Source organism: Danio rerio, chromosome 14 (assembly GCF_052040795.2).
Source record: "Danio rerio strain M-AB ecotype USA chromosome 14, GRCz13ab, whole genome shotgun sequence".
Classification (NCBI taxonomy): Eukaryota; Metazoa; Chordata; class Actinopteri; order Cypriniformes; family Danionidae; genus Danio; species Danio rerio.
Genome location: NC_141034.1, coordinates 1,690,001 through 1,716,788, shown reverse-complemented (window position 1 = coordinate 1,716,788; position 26,788 = coordinate 1,690,001). Strand labels below are relative to the sequence as shown.

Sequence of the window (26,788 nt, the reverse complement as noted above, 5' to 3'; positions counted from 1 at the left end):
ACAGTGCTAAGCCACCATGCAGCTCATATTATTTAGCATTCATACATTTTCTTTAAGGCTTAATCCCTTTATTAATTTGAGGTCACCACGGCGGAATGAACCACCAACTATTCCAGCATGTGTTTTACACCGCGGATGCTCTTCCAGCTGCAACCCAGTACTGGGAGACATCTCATTCACACATGCACACTACGGACAGTTTTGCCTTCCCTATTTGCTTATGCCATGTGTCTTTGGACCAAAGCACCAGGAGGAAACCCATGCTAACACGGAGAGAACATGCAAACTCCACACAGAAATGCCAACTGAATCAGCTAAGGCTCGAACCAGCAACCTTCTTGCTGTGAGGCGATCGTACTACCCACTGCGCCACTGTGCTGCCCCTAGCTCATATTATTATTATTATTTCATTTATTCATTTTCTTGTCGGCTTAGTCCCTTTATTAATCCGTGGTCGCCACAGTGGAATGAACCGCCAACTTATACAGCAAGTTTTTACACAGCGGATGCCCTTCCAGCCGCAACCCATCTCTGGGAAACATCCACACACACACTCATACACTACAGACAATTTAGCCTACCCAATTCACCTGTACCGCATGTGTTTGGACTGTGGGGGAAACCGGAGCACCCGGAGGAAACCCACGCGAAGACAGGGAGAACATGCAAACTCCACACAGAAACACCAACTGAGCCGAGGTTCGAACCAGCGATCCAGCGACCTTCTTGCTGTGAGGCGACAGCACTACCTAAAGCGCCACTGCCTCGCCTATTATTATTATTATTATTATTATTATTATTATTATTATATAATTAATAATTATTAATATTACTATAGCCCATTTCAATGTTGTCATGTCATTGGTCCATGAACATGTCCTGCATGTTATCAAACTATTTCATAACTGTATCAAGAGGCAATTCAATCATAACTTAATGTTAAAACAGCGGTCATGACATTATTCATTATTATGCATCTGTTTTTGCATTCTCGGAAGCTATAAATATTAAAAATGTAAAACAGAAAATACAATGGGACCGTTGTTTTGTTTACATCCCTCAAAATGGTCTATATTAACAGGGAAAAACACCAAAAAAAAACTTTGCAGTCAATAAATGTGCTTATAATGGAAGTCAATGGGGCAAAAACAGCCTCCAACATAATGAAAGGGGAGTCAATTTGAAAACACAAGGGTTAATAAGCTGAACTTCAAGAGTTCAAGAGTCTGAGCTCTCAAGAACTCCCCTGCTATTGGATTAGAAAGGAATGGAAGGAGTCGTTGTGCAAGAGGGGGTTGTCGAAAAAACTAGGATGACAAAAGTAAGGAAGGTGGAATATTTAAATGCATTTGAATGCATCTGATTGGTGGGTTAGTAATTGAGTACGCAATCATAGCATGTGATCCTTTCAAAATCTGTTCATCAAACTTCCCTTAGTGAGCAGTAGGGCATATTTGTATTAATGGTAGCGTGAATAAGCTGTTGTCTCCTTACACAGGAGTTCTCCAAGGAGGATTTTGATGCCATTGTGAGCGGATGGACTGAGAAACTGCAACGCTGCGAGACTGGAGATCAGCGCTGGGGGCTTTTCTACGCCACCAAACAATAAACAAACGAGAGAAAATCCTGATCAAATGCAGATCCCTTATTAAACTCACTGTTCTGTCAGATTCTGTGAATTGTACAGCAGTGTTGCGATAGTATTCCAGAGAACAACATACTGTTATTATGCAGCATGGTTTAATTAAATGCCACTTTATTTACTCTCGTCTGCTGTTGTTTTTGTGCTTTTGGGTCGAGGTGTATGAGGTGCTTTCATAATGAGTTGTTTGTAACTCAATGTTGGGTCAAATATGGACAAACACAACTGTTGGGTTAAAAAGTGTCACAAATTTAACTCACAAAATTTACCTTTATTATTGTTTATACTGGAACCAATATTGGCCAATATTTGTTCTTCTTGAGAAACTCATTTGTTTTATTTCGGCTAGAATAAAAGCAGTTTTTGATTTTTTAAACACCATTTTAAGGACAATTATTAGCTCCTTTAAGTTATGTTTTTCTCGATAGTCTACAGAACAAACCATCGTTATACAATAACTTGCCTAATTACCCTAACCTGCCTAGTTACCCTAATTACCCTAGTTAAGTCTTTAAATGTCACTTTAAGCTGTATAGAAGTGTCTTGAAGAATATCTAGTCTAATATTATTTACTGTCATCAGAGAAAATAAATCAGTTATTAGAGATGAGTTATTAAAACTATTATGATTAGTAATGTGTTGAAAAAAAATCTGCTCTCCGCTAAACAGAAATTCTGTGAAAATAATCAGGGGATTTAATAATTAACTGTAGGTATTTGTCATGGAAATCAGCAAAAATGGCTTCAGTCAGACAAGGGTTAGAGCAAAGCAAAAAAGTAGTTTATTAAAACAGGATGACATCTGTCACACACACACACAAACACATACACACACACACACACACACATGTGTGCGCGCTCACACACGCACATACAAACAGAATGTGTAGGAAACTGTCTCAGTTTTTTCAAGTGTCAGTTTAATACTTTCCTATGCACACACGCTCACATTTGTGCCAAAGTAAAGATACATTTCTGCTGGAAAAGAAAATGTCTTGTTGTGGTTTTCTAACTCCTGACCATAGGAGTGCTACAATGTGTGCAACTTTGACCTTGGACTGTACGAAAAAGCTTGTTTTCTGTCTGCATTTTACAAAAATATCCCTTCACAGTATATATATATATATATATATATATATATATATATATATATATATATATATATATATATATATATATATATATATTTATATATATGCACACATACATAGAAAAAATATATATACACAAAATAGTTTAGTTAAATAGATATTTAAATGTATATATAATTTGTGTGTGTGTGTGTATATATATATATATATATATATATATATATATATATATATATATATATATATATATATATATATATATATATATGTAAGTCTTGTATTTGAATATAAATAAACCTTTTCTCAAATATATGCATGCATGTGTGTATTTACACTCACCGGCCACTTTTTTAGGTACACCTGTCCAACTGCTCCTGATGCAAACTTTAAACAGCCAATCACATAGCAGCAGCTAAATGCATATAGGCATGTAGACATGGTCAAGACGATCTGCTGCAGGTCAAAGCGAGCATCAGAATGGGGAAGAAAGGGGATTTAAGTGACTTTGAACGCAGCATTGTTGTTGGTGCCAGACGGGCTGGTCTGAGTATTTCAGAAACTGCTGATCTACTGGGAACTTCATGCACAACCATCTCTAGCGTTTACAGAGAATGCTCGGACAAAGAGGGAATATCCAGTGAGCGGCAGTTCTGTGGGTGCAAATGCCTTATTAATGCCAGAAGTCAGAGGAGAATGGCCAGACTGGTTCCAGCTGACAGAAAGGCAACAGTAACTCAAATAAGAACTCGTTACAACCGAGCTCTGCAGAAGAGCATCTCTGAACACATAACACGTCCAACCTTGAGGCGGATGGGCTACAGCAGCAGAAGAGCACACCGGGTGCCGCTCCTGTCAGCTAAGAACAGGAAACTGAGGCTACAATTCACACAGACTCACCAAAACTGGACAATAGAAGATTGGAGAAACGTTGCCTGCTCTGATGAGTCTCCATTTCTGCTGCCACATTCAGATGATCGGGTCAAAATTTGGCCTCAACAACATGAAAGCATGGATCATCCTGCCTTGTATCAGCGGTTCAGGCTGGTAGTGGTGGTGTAATGGTGTGGGGGAGATTTTCTCTGGGTCCATTAGTACCAACTGAGCATGGTGTCAACGCCACAGCCTACCTGAGTATAGTTGCTGACCATGTCCATCCCTTTATGAGCACAGGAGCACGTGTTCATACAAAACAAAAATGTTTTTTAATTTTTATAAACATCTCATTTATGCAATAACAAAACAAACATAAAAGCATACGATTTAAAAAGACTAATGGTAAATAAAAGAAAGAACGAGAGATGATGTTATTTACTTGAGTGCAGCAGCAGCAGTTCAGGGTGGGCGTGTCGCGTCACACAAACACACACAGACACACACACACACAGTAAATGAGGAAGCGCTGTCTGTGCATGAGGAATGAGCCTCCTGCATCTCAGCTCATCTGACGTGTGTTTTCACCCTCATGATGGCGAGACTGAGCGAACACGGGATCCGGCTGAGCTCTGTGCGTATATTATCTCTCTCTAAACTATCTAAACTCTGCATTATTACACTGTTAGAAGATCATGAATGCTGATATTTTCTGCAGATGAGCCCGTCGTACCTGGAGAGCAACTCCACCAGCCACACATGGCCCTTCAGCGCGGTTGCAGAACTCATCGGTGAGCGCAAAACACACTCAAAACACACACACACACACCTTTATAAATCGCAGGGAAAACTACTTTATTTCTCTCTCAGGAACTGCTACTTTCGCTTTAAACTTCCGCTCGTAGACAGCACACTCACACACACTCACACACACACACACACACACACACACACACACACACACAGTGCTGGACGTGTGCGCACCTGTTGTAGATAATATGAGGAAATACACACAAGCGAACTGTTTTATTAGAGATATGTGATGAGAATAATAATGCCTTTTGTGTTTTTCTGCACTTTTACAGTGTCTGAAAGTCAGTGTATTTAAACTATCTGTGCCACATAAAATAATATAATAATTTAAAAGAAATACTGTAGTGTTTTGAACCATAGTAAAGTGCATTTACAGCTCTTTATTAATGAATGCTAAAGTATTTTATAGTAAATACTGCAGTGCTTAATGTGAATAATAACATAGTTAAGTCTATTTTACTGTATTTACAACTCGATTAATGAATGCTAAAGTATTTTATAGTAAATACTATAGTACCTAACGTAAACCATATCACAGTAAGTGTCTTTTACTGTACTTACAACTCTTAATGAATGCTAAAGTATTTTATAGTAAATACTAGTGTTTTTGAACAATACCATAGTAAAGTCTATTGTGCTGTATTTACAACTTTTCAATAATGAATGCTTAAGTATTTATAATACTATGTTAAATATATACTAATATACCATACTATATTATACTAAACTATACTATACTACACTATAATATACTATACTATACTACACTATAATATACGAAACTATACTATACTACACTATATAATATACTATTCTAAACTATCCTTTATTACAATATACTACACTATACTATACTACACTATAATATACTACACTATACTATACTACACTATAATATACTATACTATACTACCCTATAAAATAATATATTATTCTATACTAAACTATACTATACTATATTATACTAAACTACACTATAATATAATATACTATAATATAATATACCATACTATACTATACTACACTATAATATACTATACTATACTACACTATAATATACGAAACTATACTATACTACACTATATAATATACTATTCTAAACTATCCTTTATTACAATATACTACACTATACTATACTACACTATAATATACTACACTATACTATACTACACTATAATATACTACACTATACTATACTACACTATAATATACTATACTATACTACACTATAATATACGAAACTATACTATACTACACTATATAATATACTATTCTAAACTATCCTTTATTACAATATACTATACTATACTATACTACACTATAATATACTATACTATACTACCCTATAAAATAATATATTATTCTATACTAAACTATACTATACTATATTATACTAAACTACACTATAATATAATATACTATAATATAATATACCATACTATACTATACTACACTATATAATATACTATACTAAACTATACTATACTACAATATACTACACTATAAAATAATATATTATTCCATACTAAACTATAATATACTATACTATAGTATACTATACTATATTATGCTAAACTACACTATATTATAATATACTTTAATATACCATACTATAATATAATATACTATACTACACTATAATATACTATACTATAATATAATACAGCATACTATACTATAATATACTATACTATATTATACTAAACTACACTATAACGTACAATATTATACTATACTACACTATACTATAATATACTATACTATATTATACTAAACTACACTATAACGTACAATATTATACTAAACTACACTATACTATAATATACTATACTATATTATACTAAACTACACTATAACGTACAATATTATACTATACTACACTATACTATACTATAATATACTATACTATATTATACTAAACTACACTATATTATAATATACTTTAATATACCATACTATAATATAATATACTATACTACACTATAATATAATAGAGCATACTATACTATAATATAATATATTATACTAAACTACACTATAACGTACTATATTATACTATACTACACTATACTATACTATAATATACTATACTATATTATACTAAACTACACTATAACATACTATATTATACTATACTATAATATACTATAATATACTATACTATATTATACTACACTATACTATAATATAATATACTATACTATATTATACTAAACTACACTATACTATACTATACTATACTATAGTATAGTCAATTACTATAGTGTATTTGAACAATATTAAGTAACGTGTATTGTACTGCATTTGCAACACCACTAATGACTGCTAAAGTATTCTGTTTTATAGTAGTGATCCTTTCCATAGTAAAGTGTATTGTACTGTATATACAACATATCATTAATGAATCCTAAAGTATTTTACAGTAAATGCTGTAGTGTTTAATGTAAACCATACCATAGTAAAATTTATTTTACTGTACTTACAACTCTTTATTAATGAATGCTAAAGTATTTTACAGTCAATACTGTAGCGTTTAATGTGAACAATACCATAGTAAGGTGTATTGTACTGTATTAACTCTTTATTAATAAACACTTCAGCGTACTGCAGTATTAACTAAAGTGAACTGATAAACTGTCATAAATACTGGAGTATACATTAGTTTATACTACAGTAAACTGTTTTTTTTTGGTATATCCCTATTGAACACCACAGTGTTGGGTCAATTGTTTATATAACTTTAGTTGTTGGGTTATTTTAGCAACTGTAGAAATAACAAAACAAGTACTTTTACCATAGTATGGATCAAAAGCATTATAGTATTACTGTCAATTACTATAATATTTTATAATGTGCAATACTGTAGTAAAGTACTTGAATTAAACTATAAATTATAAACAAATGACATAATGCGAAGAATATCTAATAGTTAATACTACATTATGCTGAAGCATTCATTAACAAAGACTTGTAAATACTTTAATATACACAGTATAGTACTCGTTACTATAGTGCGGTTGAAAAACACCATATTATTTACTATAAATTACTATAGTAAAACACTAAAGTACACTAAATAAATGTAAAAATATCTAAACATGTTGTATTTAATGTAAAGAAAGATGCTACAACTATAGGGTGAACTATAGGGTATATTAAAATACAATGCACCAAAGTTTACTGTAGTAAAACTGAAATATACTACAGTATTTATTACAGTTTATCTGATAGTTAATACTACAGCATGCTGGTGAATTTATTAACAAAGTTATTAATGCTAAAATATATATAATATAATACACTTTACTATAGTATGGTTCAAAATCACCATAGTATTTACTATAAATTACTATAGTAAAACACAGAGCAACACTAATATTAAGTAATAATATTATAATATAATTATTATAATAAATGTAAAATAGCAAAGCAAGTTGCATTTGATGTACAGGAAGATGCTAAATACACACTTGTATGTTTGTTTTGTTGGGTTTGCCGAAAATATAGATGTAAAAAAACACGATCTAGTCACAGTGTTTGTGAAACCCAAAGAGGATATTTACTGTGTGACCTACACCTGTGGTTTACCATGCTATACGAGTAGAGATACTGTAGATGTATAATGGTAAAAGCTGCTGGAAATATGTGAAGCTCTCAGCATTGGATTTTCAGTACCGTTAGATGCAGGAACTATTTCAAAACGTGCTCCTCTTTAATCATATTAATAATCAAGAAGTGAGGTTTTAACTAAACCCGTCTTAATGCATGTGCAGTTTCCTCTCCACATCCTGTTAAACGGTTTTTGCGTCTGCTTTTTAGGTTGTAGGTTATAAGTTAAATTTAGAAGTTCTGCTATTTTGCAAATGCTGGCAGATTAGGAGTGTTGCAGAAAAACAAATAGCATCGCAAAAAGAAAGAGCAAAGCACACCTGCATAGATTTGACTGTAGACTTCTGCTGGTACAGTATCAAAGATGTTTACAGCGATTAAATACTTACACTTTTATCACGATATACTGTATATTATCACGATATGAACCCACAAGCTGAAAAAAGGGTTACTTTACCAGCTATTATAATCATCCTATATTTTTGTGCATGTGGGAATATTGCATAAAAATATGTTTAATCAAATCCCAAGATGTGCATAAATTTTAGAAAGTGTGCAAAAAATGTTTATAAATTATGCACACAACTGAGTAGGATAAATAAATAAATAAATAAAATCATACATAAATAAATAAACAAATAAATACAATTATACATACACAAATAGATAGATAAATAAATAAATAAATAAATAAATAGACTTCCACATAAATAAATAAATAAATAAATAAATAAATAAATATACACACAAATAAATAAATAAATTAATTAATTAATAAAAACAATCATACATACACAAATAAATAAATAAAATTAATTACAAATAAATAATAATAACAAATAAATACAAATAAATTAATAAATAAACAGACATACTTAAATAAATATATAAATATAAATAAATAAATACAATCATACATACACAAATAAATAAATAACTAAATAGACATCCAAATAAACAAATAAATAGACACACATAATTAAATAAATACATAAATGCAGTCATACATATAAATAAACAAATAAATAAAATAAATAGACACACACATAAATAAATAAAAAAATAAAAATAAATAAATACAAGAATACAGACACAAATAAATAAATAATTAGACACACACATAAATAAATAAATAAATAAATAAATAAATAAATAAATAAATAAATAGACACTCATAAATAAATAAATACAATCATAAATAAATAAATAAATTATTATTAGCTCTGAACTGAGCTAAACTGAACTTAAACACTAAAAACTGAACTACACTGTTCCAGTTACTGAACCACACTGTTCCAGTTACTATGACCATTTATGTGAAGCTGCTTTGACACAATCTACATTGTAAAAGCGCTATACAAATAAAGCTGAATTGAATTGAATTGAATTGAAATTAATTAATTAATTAATTAATTAATACACTCATAAATGAATAAAAAAAATTAAATAAATAAATACAATAATACAGACACAAATAAATAAATAATTAGACACACACAAAAATAAATAAATAAATAAATACAATCATACATGCACGAATAAATAAATAAATACACACAAAAAATTTATAAATTAATAAATAAATACAATAATACAGACACAAATAAATAAATAATTAGACACACACAAAAATTAATAAATAAATACATACAATCATACATACACAAATAAATAAATAAATACACAAAAAAATTATAAATTTATAAATAAATACAATCACACATACACAAATAAATAAATAAATAGACACACATAAATAAATAAATAAATACAATCATACAAATAAATAAATAGACACATTCAAAAATAAATAAATAAATAAATACAATCATACATACACAAATAAATAAATAAATAGACACTGAAATAAATACAATCATACATACACAAACAAATACATAAATAAATATATTATTATTTATTTATTTGATTGATTAATTAATTTAAATAAATAAATAAATAAATAAAAAAGCTAAACACACATGCATACATTTTACCCTATTCTAGACCTCTGCTCGTATCAAAGATGTTCATAGCGATTAATTACTGACACTTTGATCACAGAATATGGTATATTATCACGATGTGGCTTTGAGCAAGCTGCAATGCATGCACATTAAAGAATGCAATTGCTTACGTTTTCTTTCTCGCATTATCTGAATGATGCTGTTTTTCTGCATGTGTTTGTGTGCATGTGCATTCCAGATAATGCGTCTGACCCGGGCGTCACAGCCAAGAACATCTGGATTGATGTTGTGACGGTCAGAGATCAGCTGTGCCTCAGTTTCACGGACAATGGCAGCGGTATGACGCCCAGCAAACTGCACAAAATGCTCAGGTGTGTAAAGCAACACCTCAGAAATAGGGCTGCACAACACTGGAAACAACTGACATTGCAATATTTGCGATATACAGTTGAAGTCAAAATTGCAGCTATTATAACTGAGTAAATTTAAACTATTATGTATAAGTCTACATCGCTCATCGATGCTGAGATGATATATTGTGCAGCCCTACTCGGAACACACACACACACATGTTGTAAAGACAGTCGTGCATTTGTAAGTGTGTTTGTTTTCTGTGTGCAGTTTCGGGTTCACAGAGAAAGGCTCCAGTAAAAGCAGTCATCAGCCCATTGGTGTGTATGGGAATGGGTTTAAGTCTGGGTCGATGCGTTTGGGTCGAGACGCTCTGATCTTCACCAAGAACGGCGGCTGTCAGAGTGTCGGGATGCTGTCGCAAAGCTTCTTACAGGCTATTAAAGCCCAGGCTGTGATCGTACCCATCGCTCCGTTCAACCAGCAGACCAATATCCTTCTGATGCTAACTCATATTGGCATTTTGTGTGTGTTTAAAGATGGGGCGACACGGGGGTTAGCACTGTGGCCTCACAGCAAAAAGATCACTGGTTCGAGTCCCATCAGTTAGCATTTCTGCGTGGAGTTTGCATGTTCTCCCCGTGTTGGCGTGGGTTTCCTCCAGGTGCTTCGGTTTCCCCTACAGTCCAAACACATGTGCTATAGGGTATAAATTGTCCTTAGTGTATGAGTGTGAATGAGTGTGTATGGGTGTTTCCCAGTACTAGGTTGCGGCTGGAAGGGCATCCGCTGTGTAAAACACATAATAATAATACATTTTATTTATACTGTGCTTTTCTCAGACTCAAAGCGCTAACAAGAGCATTTATGCCGGAATAGTTGGCGGTTCATTCTGCTGTGGCGACCCCTGATGAATGAATGAACTAAGCCGAAGGAAAATGAATGAACGAATGTTTAAAGATGCATGCAGTAGTAATAATGTCAAATGCAGATCATCTCCATCCTCAAACACAGCCTTTAACTCCCGTCTCACATGCGCTGGTGGTTACGGAGGATTCGGAGGCGAGTCTGAGAGCAATCCTCAAATACTCTTTATTCCAGAGCGAGTCGGAGTTACAGGAGCAGCTGGACTCCATACAGGGCAAGAAAGGCACCAAAATACTCATCTGGAACATCCGCAGGTCAGTTTCAGCATTAATACAGCATCCAACCCAGGCTCATTGTGGAAACGTAGCCCCGCGGATGTTTCTGGAGACCGCGAAATATGTCCCGGGAGGTACGTATTTGTGCAGTTTTTGTTTTCGCGAATCCGCGAGAGGCCGCTGTGCCGCGCTTTTTTGCATCTCGAACGCCTCTTGGGAGCGCGCACCGTTCGCGTCTGTGCTGTTCTCGCCTGAAAAGCCGCCGGAGGCCGGCGTCGAGTGACCGTCTGTCCGACTGACTGAATGACTAAACGATCGACTGGGCGGCCGGCCAATCAGCTGACCCAGCCACCCTCCTACTCCTTCCCTAAAACCAAGCGACGGTTTACAAAAAAAACAAATAAATTTAATAAAAAGACACACATAATTAAATAAATAAATAAATGCAGTCATATATATATATATATATATATATATATATATATATATATATATATATATATATATATATATATATATATATATATATATATATATAAACAAATAAATAAATAATAACACACTCATAAATGAAAACTAAAAATAAATAAATACAATAATACAGACACAAATAAATAAATAAATAAATAGAAACACACATAAATAAATAATTAAATAAAATCATACATACACAAATAAATTAATATATAAATAAATAAATAAACACTCATAAGTAAATAAATACAATCATAAATAAATAAATAAATAGACACACTGATAAATGAATAAAAAAATAAAATAAATTAATACAATAACACAGACACAAATAAATAAATAATTAGAAACATAAATAAATAAATAAATAAATAAATAAATAAATAAAATCATACATACACAAATAAATGAATATATAAATAAATAAATAAATAAATAAATAAATAAATAAATAGACATTCATAAGTAAATAAAAACAATCATACATAAATAAATAAATAAATAAATAAATAAATAAATAAATAAATAAATAAATAAATACACAAAAAATAAATAAATTAATAAATAAATACAATCATACCGGGCCTCTGCTCCGCCGACTTAACACTACGAGCTAAGCGGACAAACTGGTTGCGGCGGGAAAGCCTTCCACACGGAGGTAAGTGAGCCGTCACAGCCGGCGAGCGCGAAGAAGAGGAGTGACATCATACCGCCCCATAGCGTTCGCTCGAAAAAACCAAATGCGGGCCATACGTACCTCCGGCCACGTAAATCGCGGTCTCGAGAAACGTCCGCGGGGGTACGTTTTCAGAATGAGCTTGGGTTGACAGCATCATACTGGGAAAATATGTGATGTTGTTGTTGAGTATTGCAATGCACTGCAAGAAACAACACAGGCTCATTCTGAAAACGTGTCCCTATATACATTCCTGGAGAGCATGTATTATGTAGCCAGAAATACATATGGCTGCATTTTGTCTTTAAAACAAAGGCGACGGGGAGGTATGACGCCATTCCTTTTCACACTTACCCGTTGACTGGTTATCTCCAAATGGAAAGCTTTACCTCTGTTACCAGTTTGTCCAGTGCCTCGCCATGTACGTCGGCGGATTTGAGAGGCAGAGAGGAGTTGACCACGATGACGGGATTCGAGTTTGGCAAAGAACAGTTCTAAAAAGCATATAATGTAATGTGTGTATTTATATAGCGCACTTATTGTGTATGGCCATACACCCAAAAGCACTTCACAATCATGGGGGAGGGGGGAGGGGTCTCTCCACACCACCACCTGTGTGCAGCACTGGATGATGCGACAGCAGCCAAAGGACAACAGCACCAGTGTGTTCACCACACACCAGCTATAGAGGGAGTGGAGAGACAATGATAGAGCCAATTCGGTGGATGGGGATGATTGGGAGGCCTTGATGGGTAAGAGCCAATAGAGGGATTTGGCCAGGACACCGGGTTACACCCCTTTCTTTATAAGAAGTGCCATGGGATTTTTACCAACCACAGAGACATCGGTTTAAGGTCTCATCTGAAAGATGGCACCCACTGACAGTATAGCATCTCATTAACTATACTGGGGCATTAGGACTCAGGTTAAGTGCCCCCTGCTGGCCTCACTAATGCCACTTCCAACAGCAACCTAGCTTTCCCATGTGGTCTCCCATACAGGTACTGACTAGGCTCATCCCTGCTTAGCTTCAGTGAGTAACCGGTCTTAGGCTGCAGGGTGATATGGCTGTGGCCGTCTCATAAAACAAAAACAGAAGCCAAATAAGAAAATAAAGAAGTAAATAACAGGGTGAGAATGTGATAAAATCTGAAAATGTGGTAGAAATCAGGCGATTTTTTTTTCTGGATTGCTTTTTAAAACTGTTGGTTGGGTTCAGGGAAGGAGAAGGGTGGGTCAGTCGACCAGTCAGTCAGTCGACAGCGGCCTCTGGTGGATTTACGTGAGAACAGCAGGCATGAATGGCACTCATGAGAGAAATTTGAGATCTGAAAAAGCAGACACATCGGCCTCTGGTGGATTTGTGTAAAGAAAAACCGTAAAAATGTAGCTCCTGGCATGTATTTGGTGCTCTCCAGAAATGTATACAGGGGTACGTAATTAGACTGAGCCTGGGTTGGCAAAATCAAGTTAGGTCAAGCTTTATTGTCATTCCGCTGCACGTTTGGACATAAAGAGGAACGAAGTGTTGTCTCGCAAATGCTCTATAAATTAATCATGAATACAAACACAACACTGGACATAAGAGGTATTGTTATTTATTTTTTAAAAACCCATAGATATAACTAACAAATACTATAAGATACTTAACTATACACATAAAACAGGCTTTACAAGTCCTTTTACATGAAAATTCTGTTCTTACTTTGAGTTTCTGCCTCGTTTCTAGTCCAAATATCTAAGACCCTTAAATCAAGAAGCATTTGTTAAGCAAGTTAAATAATATTGCATTGTTTTCAGAAATAATAAGTCAAAACTAAGTCAGCTTTTCATTAAAACACCCAATATAATCTGCCAATGGGGGAAGAACAAGATGTTTTTACTTCTCCCATTTGCAGATTATTTTGCTCGTTTTAAAGAGAAAGTCCACATATTGTTGCTTGTCTAGAAAATGCTTTGCCTAGAAAATGTTTCCTGAAAGACAGTTACACGAAAACAGTCCAATCTGATAAAATATGCAAATTATGTTACAGAGGAAACCCATTATATTCAGTGTGTCCATTCATTTGCATACTGTAAGCATAGGAGTGCTGACGAACGGCTCTCTTTTGATTTGTGTTAGTTTGAATGCCTTAACCCTGCTTAGTTTAACAAATCAAGTTAGCTTAATCCTAAAAGCGTGCAATCTTCTTAAATAAATAGTGTATATGCATTTAATTAGACTCACATAGGCCAACTTTTCAACATTTATTTTAATGTTTATTTTTATGTTACTTATATGTACATGTTTTATATCAAACATCAGGATGTTTACAGTATCTATCTATCTATCTATCTATCTATCTATCTATCTATCTATCTATCTATCTATCTATCTATCTATCTATCTATCTATCTAACTGTCTGTCTGTCTGTCTGTCTGTCTGTCTGTCTGTCTATCTATCTATCTATCTATCTATCTATCCAACCTGTGTATGTATGTATTTGTTTATTTATGTATTTATTTGTTTATGCATGTATTTGTTTATTTATCTATATGTCTGTTTATATAAGTGTTTATTTATTTATTTATATGTCTGTTTATTTATCTTTATATCTGTTTTTATTTATTTATTTTTTATATGTCTGTTTGTTTATTTATTTATTTATATATGTCTGTTTATTTATTTAACTAGATATCAGTTTATTTATTTATCTATCCAAATGTTATGTCCGTTTATTTATTTATTTATTTATTTATTTATTTATTTATATGCTTGTTTACTTATTTAACTAGATATCTGTTTATTTATTAATATATATATATATATATATATATATATATATATATATATATATATATATATATATATATATATATATAATTCATTTATTTATTTATCTGTCTGTTTATTTATTTATCTATATATATATATATGTTTTATTTATTTATTTGTTTGTTTATTTATCTATATGTTTATTTATTTATCTATATCTGTTTTTATTTATTTATCTATATGTCTGTTTATTTAATTATCTATATATCTGTTTATTTATTTATCTATATATGTTTTATTGTTATTATTATTTTTGTTATCGCTGTTATTATTTTAAGGTCATGAGTGTTTATATGAGCATTTCACTGCATGTGTATGACTCTGTAAGTGACAAATACTATTCTAATGTGAATTTTAATCTTGTCTGGCAGGAATAAAGATGAAAAGCCGGAGTTTGATTTTGACAGCGATGTTGAAGACATCCGTCTGCCGGAGATCTGCTCGGAGGACATGCAGGGAAAGTGGAGGAGAGATTATTATAAACAGCGCAGAGACACCAGCAGCACTCCTGAGATGGAGTTTTCTCTCCGAGTGAGTGAAAAACAGAAAGAATAAACAGAAAGAGAGAAACTATTGTTGCTCTGTGCTCGTGTTACAGTGTGAATGCAAATGTGTGAGTTGTAGGTGGAGCTGAGAGCGTTCACACTGTATGCATAATGTTTACATGTGGATTGCTGTAGCAAAGTCATTCGAGTATCCTTGTTGCAAGTAAATAAATAACAGTTGCTCAGTAAACTCTATCATATATCAGTCACGAGATATCAAGTCAACACAAAACCAACTTCTGTCAGAGATAAAGATCTGTAGCTAGTAAAAATGTGCATTATTCATCTTAAAGGGATTGTTAAATTGACATATTATTATTGAGTTATGTGTGTTTTATAGTTTCCACTAGTGAACATACAACAGCGCCCCCTGTGTTTTGAAAAATATGAACAGTATTTTTTCACACTTTAGACAATATTTGTAAAGTAGACATAAAAATGTAAAGTAGTATGGTCAGTTTGGTGGTATTTGATTTGAATTTAGCTCTTAAAAACATGTATTCATGTGGATTGCTGTAGCAAAGTAATGTTTTGCAACCCTAATAAGTACTATCTGAAATAATCAGCACTATCTGAAATATCTGAACAAATTTTTTCCAAATTTGAAGTTGATATGTCAAAAAAGAGCTTTAAAGGGGTGGTCCACTACGATATTATATTTTAAACTTCAGTTGATGTGTAATGTAGCTGTGTGAACATAAACAGCATCTCTGAATGTAAAATATTCAAAGTTTAATGCAAAGGGAGACCTTGATTTGTACAGAGTTAGCTTAGCAACGCCTACAATTAACGAATTTTGGGGACTACAAAAAATACTTCCGCCCCCTGTGAGATCACAAAAGTTCGTTATTGCGCATCCCACACTGCGCAGGTAAAGGCCGTGGCCATAGGCGCTGTAACGTTACTGCAGAGAGAGAAATGCCATCCTGCTGTTTCCACAGAGCTGTTCTGTTTCTGTTGTTGGGCTTCCAAATGACACGACCCAAACACAGAAGTGCTTACAGTTCAATATTAATTATGTTCCAGAGAACTATAAAATACACAGCAAGCATGATTTGACAAAACACAGCTTCCAGAATCTCTCCCAGTTCAGTGCTGGATTCAGTTAAAATCTCCTCAAAGATGGAGCAAGGAGACGCTGTGAACTCTGAGTCATGACCTGTAAGTGTTTTTATTTGTTAAAATTGATCATGACATGTACAGTGTCTAACTTTAACGGTGTGTTGTAGCAAAGATGTAAACAACGGGAAATTATGGTAACCGCTAACGACTTAGCTAACGTTACAAATCTATATTTATCAAACGGCTGTAAACGCACACACACACATACACATACACGCACTCTTGGCCAGCACCTGCGTCTCTCTGTGGGAGACGGCAGAGTTTCTCTCTATAGGCAGCTTTGCTATGCGTTTTACAACTCGGACAATAAAGTCGCAAAAGATATGTGAACGATTCATGTTACTTACACAGGCATATTCCGCATATGCATGAAAGACGTCCTGTAACGCATTGATTTAAAAAAAAATACAGCAATGATTTCCCAACTGGAGTGTAACATCAAAAACAAATCAATCCAGGCTCACAAAGGTCTCATCTCACATCTTGTGCTTTATTCTGTCACCATAGAAAATAACTTAATCCGAGCATGAGAGAAAAAGAACAATAAAAATCTCTCCCGCGCACATGCGCTTCTCGTGTTACAGATACTTCATCGTATACACGCATAAACACACTAAAAGGCACAGAAACAGTTAAAGGAGCCGCATCCCATTTTCACTCGTTACAGACACGTGTTGACTGACTGACTGACTGACTGTTTACACAAAACGCGCGTGCTTGTCAGGGCGTGACGTGGAGCCGATCGGCGAATCACAGCATATTATGATGATGACCAATCAGAGTCACTTGAGGGTGGGCCTTTTAGAGAAACTAGGAAATATGACAGTCGTTTTCATGTTAGCTGAGTAGCTGTGTATAATCAAAGTGAGATTTATGAAAAAATAACACGATTTCCTTCAAGTTAAACATGAGCACACATTGCTTTGCATCTTATTAACACAACCAAGCCTTAAAAATAACATTCTGGACCACCCCTTTAAGTGAGATTTTGTTTGGCTGCAGTACCAGACATGACCAACAGGTGACATTCAGTTTCTATTGGTGAACATACAAGGGCGCCCCCCTATGTTTGATGACTATGAACCGCATTTTTTAAAAACACTTTTGACAGTATTTGTAAAGTAGACATAAAATTGTAAATTAGTAAGGGCAGTTTGGTGGTATCTGATTTGAATTTAGCCACTAAAAACACAAATACATGTGGATTGCTGTAGCAAAGTAATGCTTTATGTGTCCTTTGAGTATCCTTGTTGCAAGTGAATAAAAATCTGTCACCAGATATGTAAACTAGACAAACTTCCTGATATTGATGCTGGTCTGTGCTCTTGTTACAGTGTGAATGCAAATGTGTGAGTTGTAGGTGGATCTGAGAGAACGTTCACACTGTATAAAGTCAACACAAAACCAACTTCTGTCAGAGATAATGCAGAGATCATGATCTGCAGCTAGTAAAATGTGCAATATTCATCTTAAAAGGACATTTTAAAACAAAAATGAGTTATGTGTTGAGTCAGGTGTGTTATTCAGTTTCCATTGGTGACCATACAACAGCGCCCCCTATGTTTTGAGGATTATGAATAGAACATTTTTCATGCTTTTCACAATATTTGTAAAGTAGACATAATATTGTAAAGTAGTAAGGGCAATTTAAGGGTATTTGATTTGAATTTAGCCACTAAAACATGTATACTTGTGGATTGCTGTAGCAAAGTAATGCTTTACAACCCTAATGAGTATCCTAGTTGCAACTGAATAAATAACTGTTGCTCAGTAATGTCTATGAAAAATCTGTCACCAGATATGTAAACTAGACACACTTCCTGATATTGGTGCAGGCCTATGCTCTTGTTACAGTGTGAATGCAAATGTGTGAGTTTTAGGTGGAGCCGAGAGAGCGTAAACACTGTATAATGTCAACATAAAACCAACTTCTGTCAGAGATAATGCAGAGATCATGATCTGCAGCTAGTAAAATGTGCAATATTCATCTTAAAAGGACATGTTTAACCCAACAATGAGTTATGTGTTGAGTTATGTGTGTAATTCCAGCCTTATCTCACGAGAAAACGTAAGTATTTTACGTTTTGCCAGTTTAGTGGCTAATTCGTACGAATTCGTACGAGTTCAGTCGTTCGAAATTCTATGATTTTAAAAAGGAGGCGTGGCACCTAACCCCACCCCTAAACCCAACCGTCATTGGGGGATGAGCAAGTCGTACTAAATTGTACGAATTAGATCGTACGAATTCATACGAAATAGCCACTAAATCAAAAAATTACAAATTGCCGTGAGATTGTGTTGGTAATTCAGTTTCCATTGGTGACCATACAACAGCGCCCCCTATGTTTTGAGGAATATAAACAGTGTTTTTTCATACTTTTGACAATATTTGTATAGCAGACATACAGTAAAATTTTTAAGTAGTATTTGTTTTGATTTTAGCCACTAAAACAAGTATACATGTGGATTGCTGTAGCAAAGTAATGCTTTACGTATCCTTGTTGCGAACTAATAAATAACTGTTGCATAGTAATATCAAAAATCATTCACCAGATATGGAAAACAGAAAATTTAAGCCTTCAAATGATATATCAATCGTCATGATTGCTTTATGTTTAGATTACAATATCATAGTTTAAATATGTAATGGTAAATTTTGTCATTTACTAGGGTGACAGTAAATGTGTTCTGATCTATTGCTCTTCCTACAAAACAAAAATAAATATGTATTCAGAAGTCTTAGACCTTTCCAATGACTCATATTTGTCATGTTTAGATTAGGATTTAATTGCGAAAAAAGCATTTAAGCATAATTTAACCATAAGCATCCTGATGGCGGGACGGTCACAGTTAAGGGAAATGAAATGTTAAATGTTAAAATTGAGCACTGACTGAGCTGTGTTTTTTTGCAGGCGTATCTCAGTATCCTTTATCTGAAGCCCAGGATTCAGATCATTTTGAGACAGAGGAAAGTTCAGACCAAGCTTGTGGCCAAGAGTCTGTCCATGATAGAGAACGACGTCTATAAACCGCAGTTCATCGTATCCTTACACTCATAATTCATCAGCTGAAGAACCATTTCTGATCTGTTTGTGATTGTTTTGCATTTGATGCAGCTCATTTTAGTGTTTTCTTTAAACGCTGTGGCACAGAACGAGAGAGTGAAAATAACATTTGGATTCAATGGGAAAAATAAGGAGCACTTTGGAATTATGATGTACCATAAAAACAGACTCATAAAGGCCTATGAGAAGGTCGGCTGCCAAATTAAGGTACGTCAAAACACTGAAAAGGTCTAAAAATCTCATTTTCACTAAATATAGACAAATACTGTGTAAAAATTTGCTTTATAACAAAAAGCTTTATGTTAACAAGCAAAAGTTAGCGGTGGGTGATTTTTTTGTGTTGAAATATGATGTCACTCACTTTGCACAAAAAAAACAATAGCAAACAAATAAAAACACAATTGAAATTACTGTACATTTTTGACAAAATATTGCGTGTTTTGCTGATAAAAATAGTTCCAAACAAAGCCAAAACAGACTTTAATTCACTCAAAATGAGTCACTTGTTTGGTTTCGAAATGAATCGACTCTTTTGAATGAATCATTTGAATGAGTGATTCAGTTGTTCATGAAAAAGTTCTAAACAAAGCCAAAGTAGACTCTGATTCATTTAAAAAGAGTTACTTTGTTAGTTTTAAAATGAATCGGTTCTTTTGAACAAATCATTTGAATGAATGATTCAGTTGTTCTTGAAAATAGTTGTAAACAAAGCCAGAGCAGACTCTGATTAATTTAAAAAGAGTCACTTGGTTAGTTTTAAAATGAATCTACTCTTTTTAACAAATCATTTAAATGAGTGATTCAGTTGTTCATGAAAATAGTTCTAAACAAAGCCAAAGCAGAGTCTGATTCATTTAAAAAGAGTAACTCGCTTGGTTTTAAAACAAATCAGCTCATTTGAACAAGTCATTTGATTGAATGATTCAGTTGTTCACTCATTAAAGGGATAGTTCTCCTAGAAATAAACAATTCCTAAACAATTCTGTCATCATTTACTTGTCACAAACCCATTCTTTATTCTGTTGAACACAAAGGAAGATATTATGAAGAATGTTGGAAACCTGTAACCATTAACTTCCATAGTATTTGTTTTTCCAACTATGGAAGTCAATGGTTACAGGTTTCCAACATTCTTCAAAATATCTTCCTTTGTGTTCAACAGAAAAAGAACCACTTCAGAGTTAGTAAATAGTAAGCACATTTTTTTGAGGTGAACTATCCCTTACATTGTATTGTAATAATGTAATTACTTATATTGTGTAATTATGAATTAGAAAACAACAGCAATACAAACACACTCAGCAAAACAATGTTTAATTATTGGTGTGGGAAGCAAAACTATTGAGATATCACTTTTGGTCAGCTCTAAAATTCCCCTAAGTCTGTCCGTGTGTTGCTGGTGTCTGTGTTTTTGACTCATCGTCTGTTTCTCTCTCCTTTAAGTCATCAGGTCAGAGGTCAGGGGTCGGCGTCATCGGAGTGATCGAATGCAATTTCCTCAAACCTGCTCACAATAAGCAAGACTTTGAGTACACCAAAGAGTACAGGTGCATTTCAGCAGCTCTCCGCTGACTTCAGATCAGATAATGCCTTATTTCACTTATAAAGGAGCTGTGGATCACTAACAATGGGTTCAAGTGCAGACTTTAGCACAATAAAATGTCTGCATGCTTATGTTTTCATTATTTTTTATGTTTAATGTTTTTTTATGTGTTCAAAAATATCAAAATAACAACTTTTTTTTAAAATAACATCATTTAAAAATTATATAATAACCTGAGAATAAGTCATGATTTTACTATATGTATAGAACGTTTTATATTTAATTCTTACTGTAAAATAAAATTTTAGGGGTGGCACAGTGGCTCAGAGATAAGCACTGTGGCCTAATAGTAAGAACGTCACTGGTTCGAGTCCCGGTTGGCTCAGTAGGCATTTCTGTGTGGAGTTTGCATGTTCTCCCCGTGTTGGTGTGGGTTTCCTCCGGGTGTTCCGGTTTCCCCCACAGTCCAAACACATGCGCTATAGGGGAAATGATCAACTAAATTGGCCGTAGTGTATGAGTTGTGTGTGTGAGAGAGTCTATGGGTGTTTCCCAGTGCTGGTTTGCAACTGGAAGGGCATCCACTGTGTAAAGCATATGCTGGAATAGTTGTCAGGTTATTCCGCTGTGGCGACCCCTGATGAATAAAAGGACTAAGCGGAAGCAAAAATAATGAATGAATGAATTTTAGAAAGAAATAGCTGTACATGTACAAAAAAAAATGATTAAAAGCACTAGATGTTATCCATTTAATATGGTTTCAGATTTTTATTTTGTAAAGTATCACTTTAAGGTTTTGGTTATAAATGTATTTACAACTTAAAAAGTCTGTCTGCTTGCTTATGAAGAGCTAATTTGCAAAAACAAACAATTTAGTTGTTTACTGCTTATTAAAAATCATGCTTTTTCTGTAAATTAACTCTTCAGTACACAACAAAAAATATCAATTAAGTGTGTATATATTAATTGTAAATATATATATATATAATAAAATTAAGTGTGTGTGTGTGTGTATATACACATATGTAACCCTGCCGGTCCTACACCACTCAGCCTGCTCCGAGCTGATTTCGAACCTGGCGATCTTCCACAAGGGAGTCGGTTGCTCTACCAAAGAGGCTAAAGACCATGACCTCTAGCGTCTGTTACTAGAGCACCTTTAGAGGTCAGAGGAGTGAGGTTTACCTGCACAGCACACACTAGCTGGCCTCCGTTACACTCACCCACCTGAGCCTCACTCTCATCCGGGTCATGGCACCAATATGACCCCGCCGGATCCTACCCCACCCAACCCACTCCGAGCTGGGATCGAACTGGCGACCTTCCTCATGGAAGTCAGTTGCTCTATAAATGAGCAATATCACACAAGTATCATACGGCTGTATATCGGCACCATTAGGAGGTGTGCATTGGCTCGAGGCCGCAGGTCAAGTGCCTTAGTATCCCACTAGTGTCGCTATACAGCACTGCTACTTGTCTGATATTGCAGTTCGACAGCATAATCATGTAAATAAAAAAGAAAATCAAACACAAGAGTCTAAAAACCCTTTTGTAAGAGGAACTACTTTCTTCCACCATTTATACACATCTGCAGCTGACCATCAGAACAGCAGAAGCCGTTACTTCTACACCAACTTCACTTTAGAGCTAGTGTTTGAATGGTTCTCTAGCGTAATGTCTAAAGTGATGACAAAACAGGTGATTTTGCTCACATTGTAGGATTATAAGGCTGAACAGCATGAAATGCCTTCAGTCTACAGAGATTTCCCAGTATTTCTCTGCTGCAATCGGGAGATCGCAATAATTAACACTGAAAAATAGCTGAACTGTTGTATAAATTTAAATATATATAGATATATATATATATATATATATATATATATATATATATATACACATATATATATATATATACACATATATATATATATATACACATATATATATATATATACACATATATATATATATATACACATATATATATATATATATATATATATATATATATATATATATATATATATATATATATATATATATATATATATACATACATACATAATATCGAATTAACATTAATCGAATTTATACATTCATTAATATCATATAATATAACAATTTCTTAGTTAATATGAACAATTTTTGTTGAATTTAAACAAAACAGTTCTGGTAAACAGTTATAACCATTACAATAAGAGTTTGAGATTAAAATAAGTGTCACCGAACATCTTTAGGAGTAGAAAAATAATGCATTAAAATTCTAAATTTATTAGCAAAATTTTTTTTTTTTTCAATTTACGAGAAAAAAAGTTTCTCTTGATCTTTTGCTGTTTATTAAAATTGTATTAACTGCATATCCTGCTGTTTTCCTCCCAGACTCACATTAGCTGCTCTCGGCCTCAAGCTGAATGACTACTGGCGGGAAAAGAAGGAAAAGAAAGCGAAAGAGCGAGCGTTTCAGGCCTTGGAGAGAAAAAGCCAAGAAGGAGACACCGAGGAAACCGAGGAAGAGGAAGACGATGATGAAGAGGAAGAGGAAGCGTATGATTTTCTCCCTTCAAAACCTTTCACACAGTAGTTTTCACACACAGCGACTCGCATCTGTCGGTGAGAGTTGAGTTGAGCCTTTGTGGGTAAAAATAAGAGAGATGGTGCAACTCATCTTTACTAAAAACTGACAGGCTATTTTTCTGTTAGACCACAGAGCTCACTCATAAACGCACGACAGCAAGCGCACGTGCAGAGACTGTGTGTTATGATGGCAAGGGTCGAGTCGAGCTGTTAAAAAAAGGTGGGCGGCGCTGAGAAACTGTTAATCACACGGATAAAGCCATAGAGTGTGTGTGTGGTGCACAGCAGAAAGCATGCGGCAGCTGAAACACCACACTAAACATCTCTAATGAGCTTCTCAAAGGTTCTCAAGCCAAGCAGAAACAATCAGCAGAGGTGAAATGTTTAAAGTTTAATAAAAAAAAAAATCTGAATTTGAGAATCAGAAATGCTAAAATGCCGGAGATTCACTTTGACCAAATTATTGAATCAGTGAATCGTTACCAAGAGACTCACTCTGACAAGATTATTGAATCAGTGACTCTTTAACTGGAGACTCACTCTGTTGAATCAGTGAATCAATAACTGTAGACTTGCTCTGACCAGATAACTGAATCATTGAATCGTCAACTGGAGACTTGCTCTGACCAGATTACTGAGAATCAGTGACTCTTTAACTGGAGTCTCACTCTGTTGAATCAGTGAATCAATAACTGTAGACTTGCTCTGACCAGATTATTGAATCAATGAATAATTAACTGGTGATTCAATCTGACCAGATTACTGAGAATCAGTGAATCTTTAACTGGAGACTCGCTCTGACCAGATTATTGAATCAGTGAATCTTTAATTGTACACTCACTCTGATCAGATCATTGAATCATTAAATTTTTTTAACTGGAGACTCACTCTGTTTAGATTATTGATTATGTGAATCCTTAACTGGAGATTCACTCTGACCAGATCATTGAATCAGTGAATCTTTAACTAGAGATTCGCTCTCACCAGATCAATGAATCAGTGAATCTTTAACTATAGACTCACTCTGATCAGATTATTGAATCAGTGAATCTTTAACTATAGACTCACTCTGATCAGATTATTGAATCATTGAGTCATTAACTGGATACTCTCTGTCCAGATTACTGAATCAGTGAATCATTAACTAGAGACTCGCTCTAACTAGATTACTGAATCAGTGAATCTTTTAACTAGTACTTTTTATTCAGTATAATGCTTTGGAAGTGACAGTCAAGTAAAATTAAATGTTTCCCAAAATAAAAGTCCACATCTATTTGACTTTCTCTAGTCTGCCTCTGCCATTATAGATTTCACGCAGTGTAAGACACATCAGCACAGGAGGGCAAAATGAATGTGTTAAACTCCTCAGACTGAGCTGCTGTGTTTCTGGTTTGCTGTGTTTAAAGTGATGTGACGTGGATTCAGTGTGGGGATTGTTTGAAATGGAGAGGAGTCAACACGCTTCTGTTCGCTGGAAATGTTCCTGACCTGTTCAGATGCTCCATGCACCCTGTACCACGCTTACGGTGAGTCTGTTTACTTAAACCAGTGTGCTCAAAATGGACCAGCCACAGTATGGGCTCTTTTATTTCATAAAAAAAAAAAGTTAAATGTTATTGCAGAGCAAAGATGAATCGCTGTCAAAATAAAAGTTTGTCTTGAAATAATATATGTGTGAGTCTTATATATTCATTACATGCTGTATATTACACATACATTATACATATGCACAGTACACACAGATATAGTATGTCAAAACAAACTTTTATATTGCATGATTCATTTTTGCCCAGCACTAGTTTTTTTTTTTTTTAATCTGGTTTCTATTGTGAACGATCTGAATAACTGCATTTATTTAAAATATAATCCTTTTGAACATTCAGAAGTGTTTGTATTGACCACTTCTTTAAATTGAAGGAATCCTTGATTAAATCAAGTAAAAAAAAAATCTGAATTTTGCAAACTATAGTTATGGATGATATATAAGCAGCTCTATCGGTATCTGCCGATGATGCTTTGTGTTTTATGTAGTTTTCTTTATCTTTAATGTAATGAAATACATTTTTGGACAATAAATATTGAATTGTTTTCAGTAGTTGAGTCTCTTCAAATGTGTTTGTGTGTTTGTATTTCTATATTGAGTTCCCGACATTGATGCTGATTTTTCTATTTGTTTATACATATAAGAGGAAGCCCTTCGAGTTGCATGCTATGTAGAAAAAGGGCTTTACAAAAAATATATTAAAAAAAAATATCAAGAGTCTTATTTATTGGCCTACATGTCCATTATTGGCCTTCGAATATAAAGGCCCACACAAATCCTGTGAAAGACTAATGATCCCATCATTCAATCTATTATAATATATATATATATATATATATATATATATATATATATATATATATATATATATATATATATATATATATATATATATATATATATATATATATATATATATATATATATACATACACACACAGTCAGA

General features: G+C 33.8%; 3 protein-coding genes across 16 annotated transcripts in view; 2 read left to right on the top strand and 1 right to left on the bottom strand.

Annotated features, from left to right (window-relative positions):
* The window catches only part of pmt (phosphoethanolamine methyltransferase), a 55,554-nt gene extending 53,791 nt beyond the window's left edge, over positions 1-1,763 (top strand). For all 14 annotated transcript variants that reach the window (XM_087280872.1, XM_087280867.1, XM_087280869.1 and 11 more), the window contains 1 exon segment: positions 1,499-1,763. In XM_087280872.1, coding sequence (XP_087136998.1) covers positions 1,499-1,609 — 111 coding nt within the window. In that variant the 3' untranslated portion in view covers positions 1,610-1,763.
* The window catches only part of tbc1d9b (TBC1 domain family member 9b), an 89,339-nt gene that overhangs the window by 15,810 nt on the left and 46,741 nt on the right, over positions 1-26,788 (bottom strand). The gene's annotated exons all lie outside the window — the stretch shown is intronic.
* The window catches only part of zgc:152774, a 30,533-nt gene continuing 7,863 nt past the window's right edge, over positions 4,119-26,788 (top strand). The window contains exons 1-11 of the mRNA NM_001320211.1: positions 4,119-4,236; positions 4,321-4,393; positions 10,230-10,362; positions 10,613-10,833; positions 11,376-11,523; positions 15,822-15,981; positions 20,030-20,158; positions 20,270-20,389; positions 21,626-21,729; positions 24,105-24,269; positions 25,706-25,825. Of these exons, the coding sequence (NP_001307140.1) occupies positions 4,195-4,236; positions 4,321-4,393; positions 10,230-10,362; positions 10,613-10,833; positions 11,376-11,523; positions 15,822-15,981; positions 20,030-20,158; positions 20,270-20,389; positions 21,626-21,729; positions 24,105-24,269; positions 25,706-25,825 (1,415 nt within the window). The 5' untranslated portion in view covers positions 4,119-4,194. The remainder of the gene's footprint in view (positions 4,237-4,320; positions 4,394-10,229; positions 10,363-10,612; positions 10,834-11,375; positions 11,524-15,821; positions 15,982-20,029; positions 20,159-20,269; positions 20,390-21,625; positions 21,730-24,104; positions 24,270-25,705; positions 25,826-26,788) is intronic.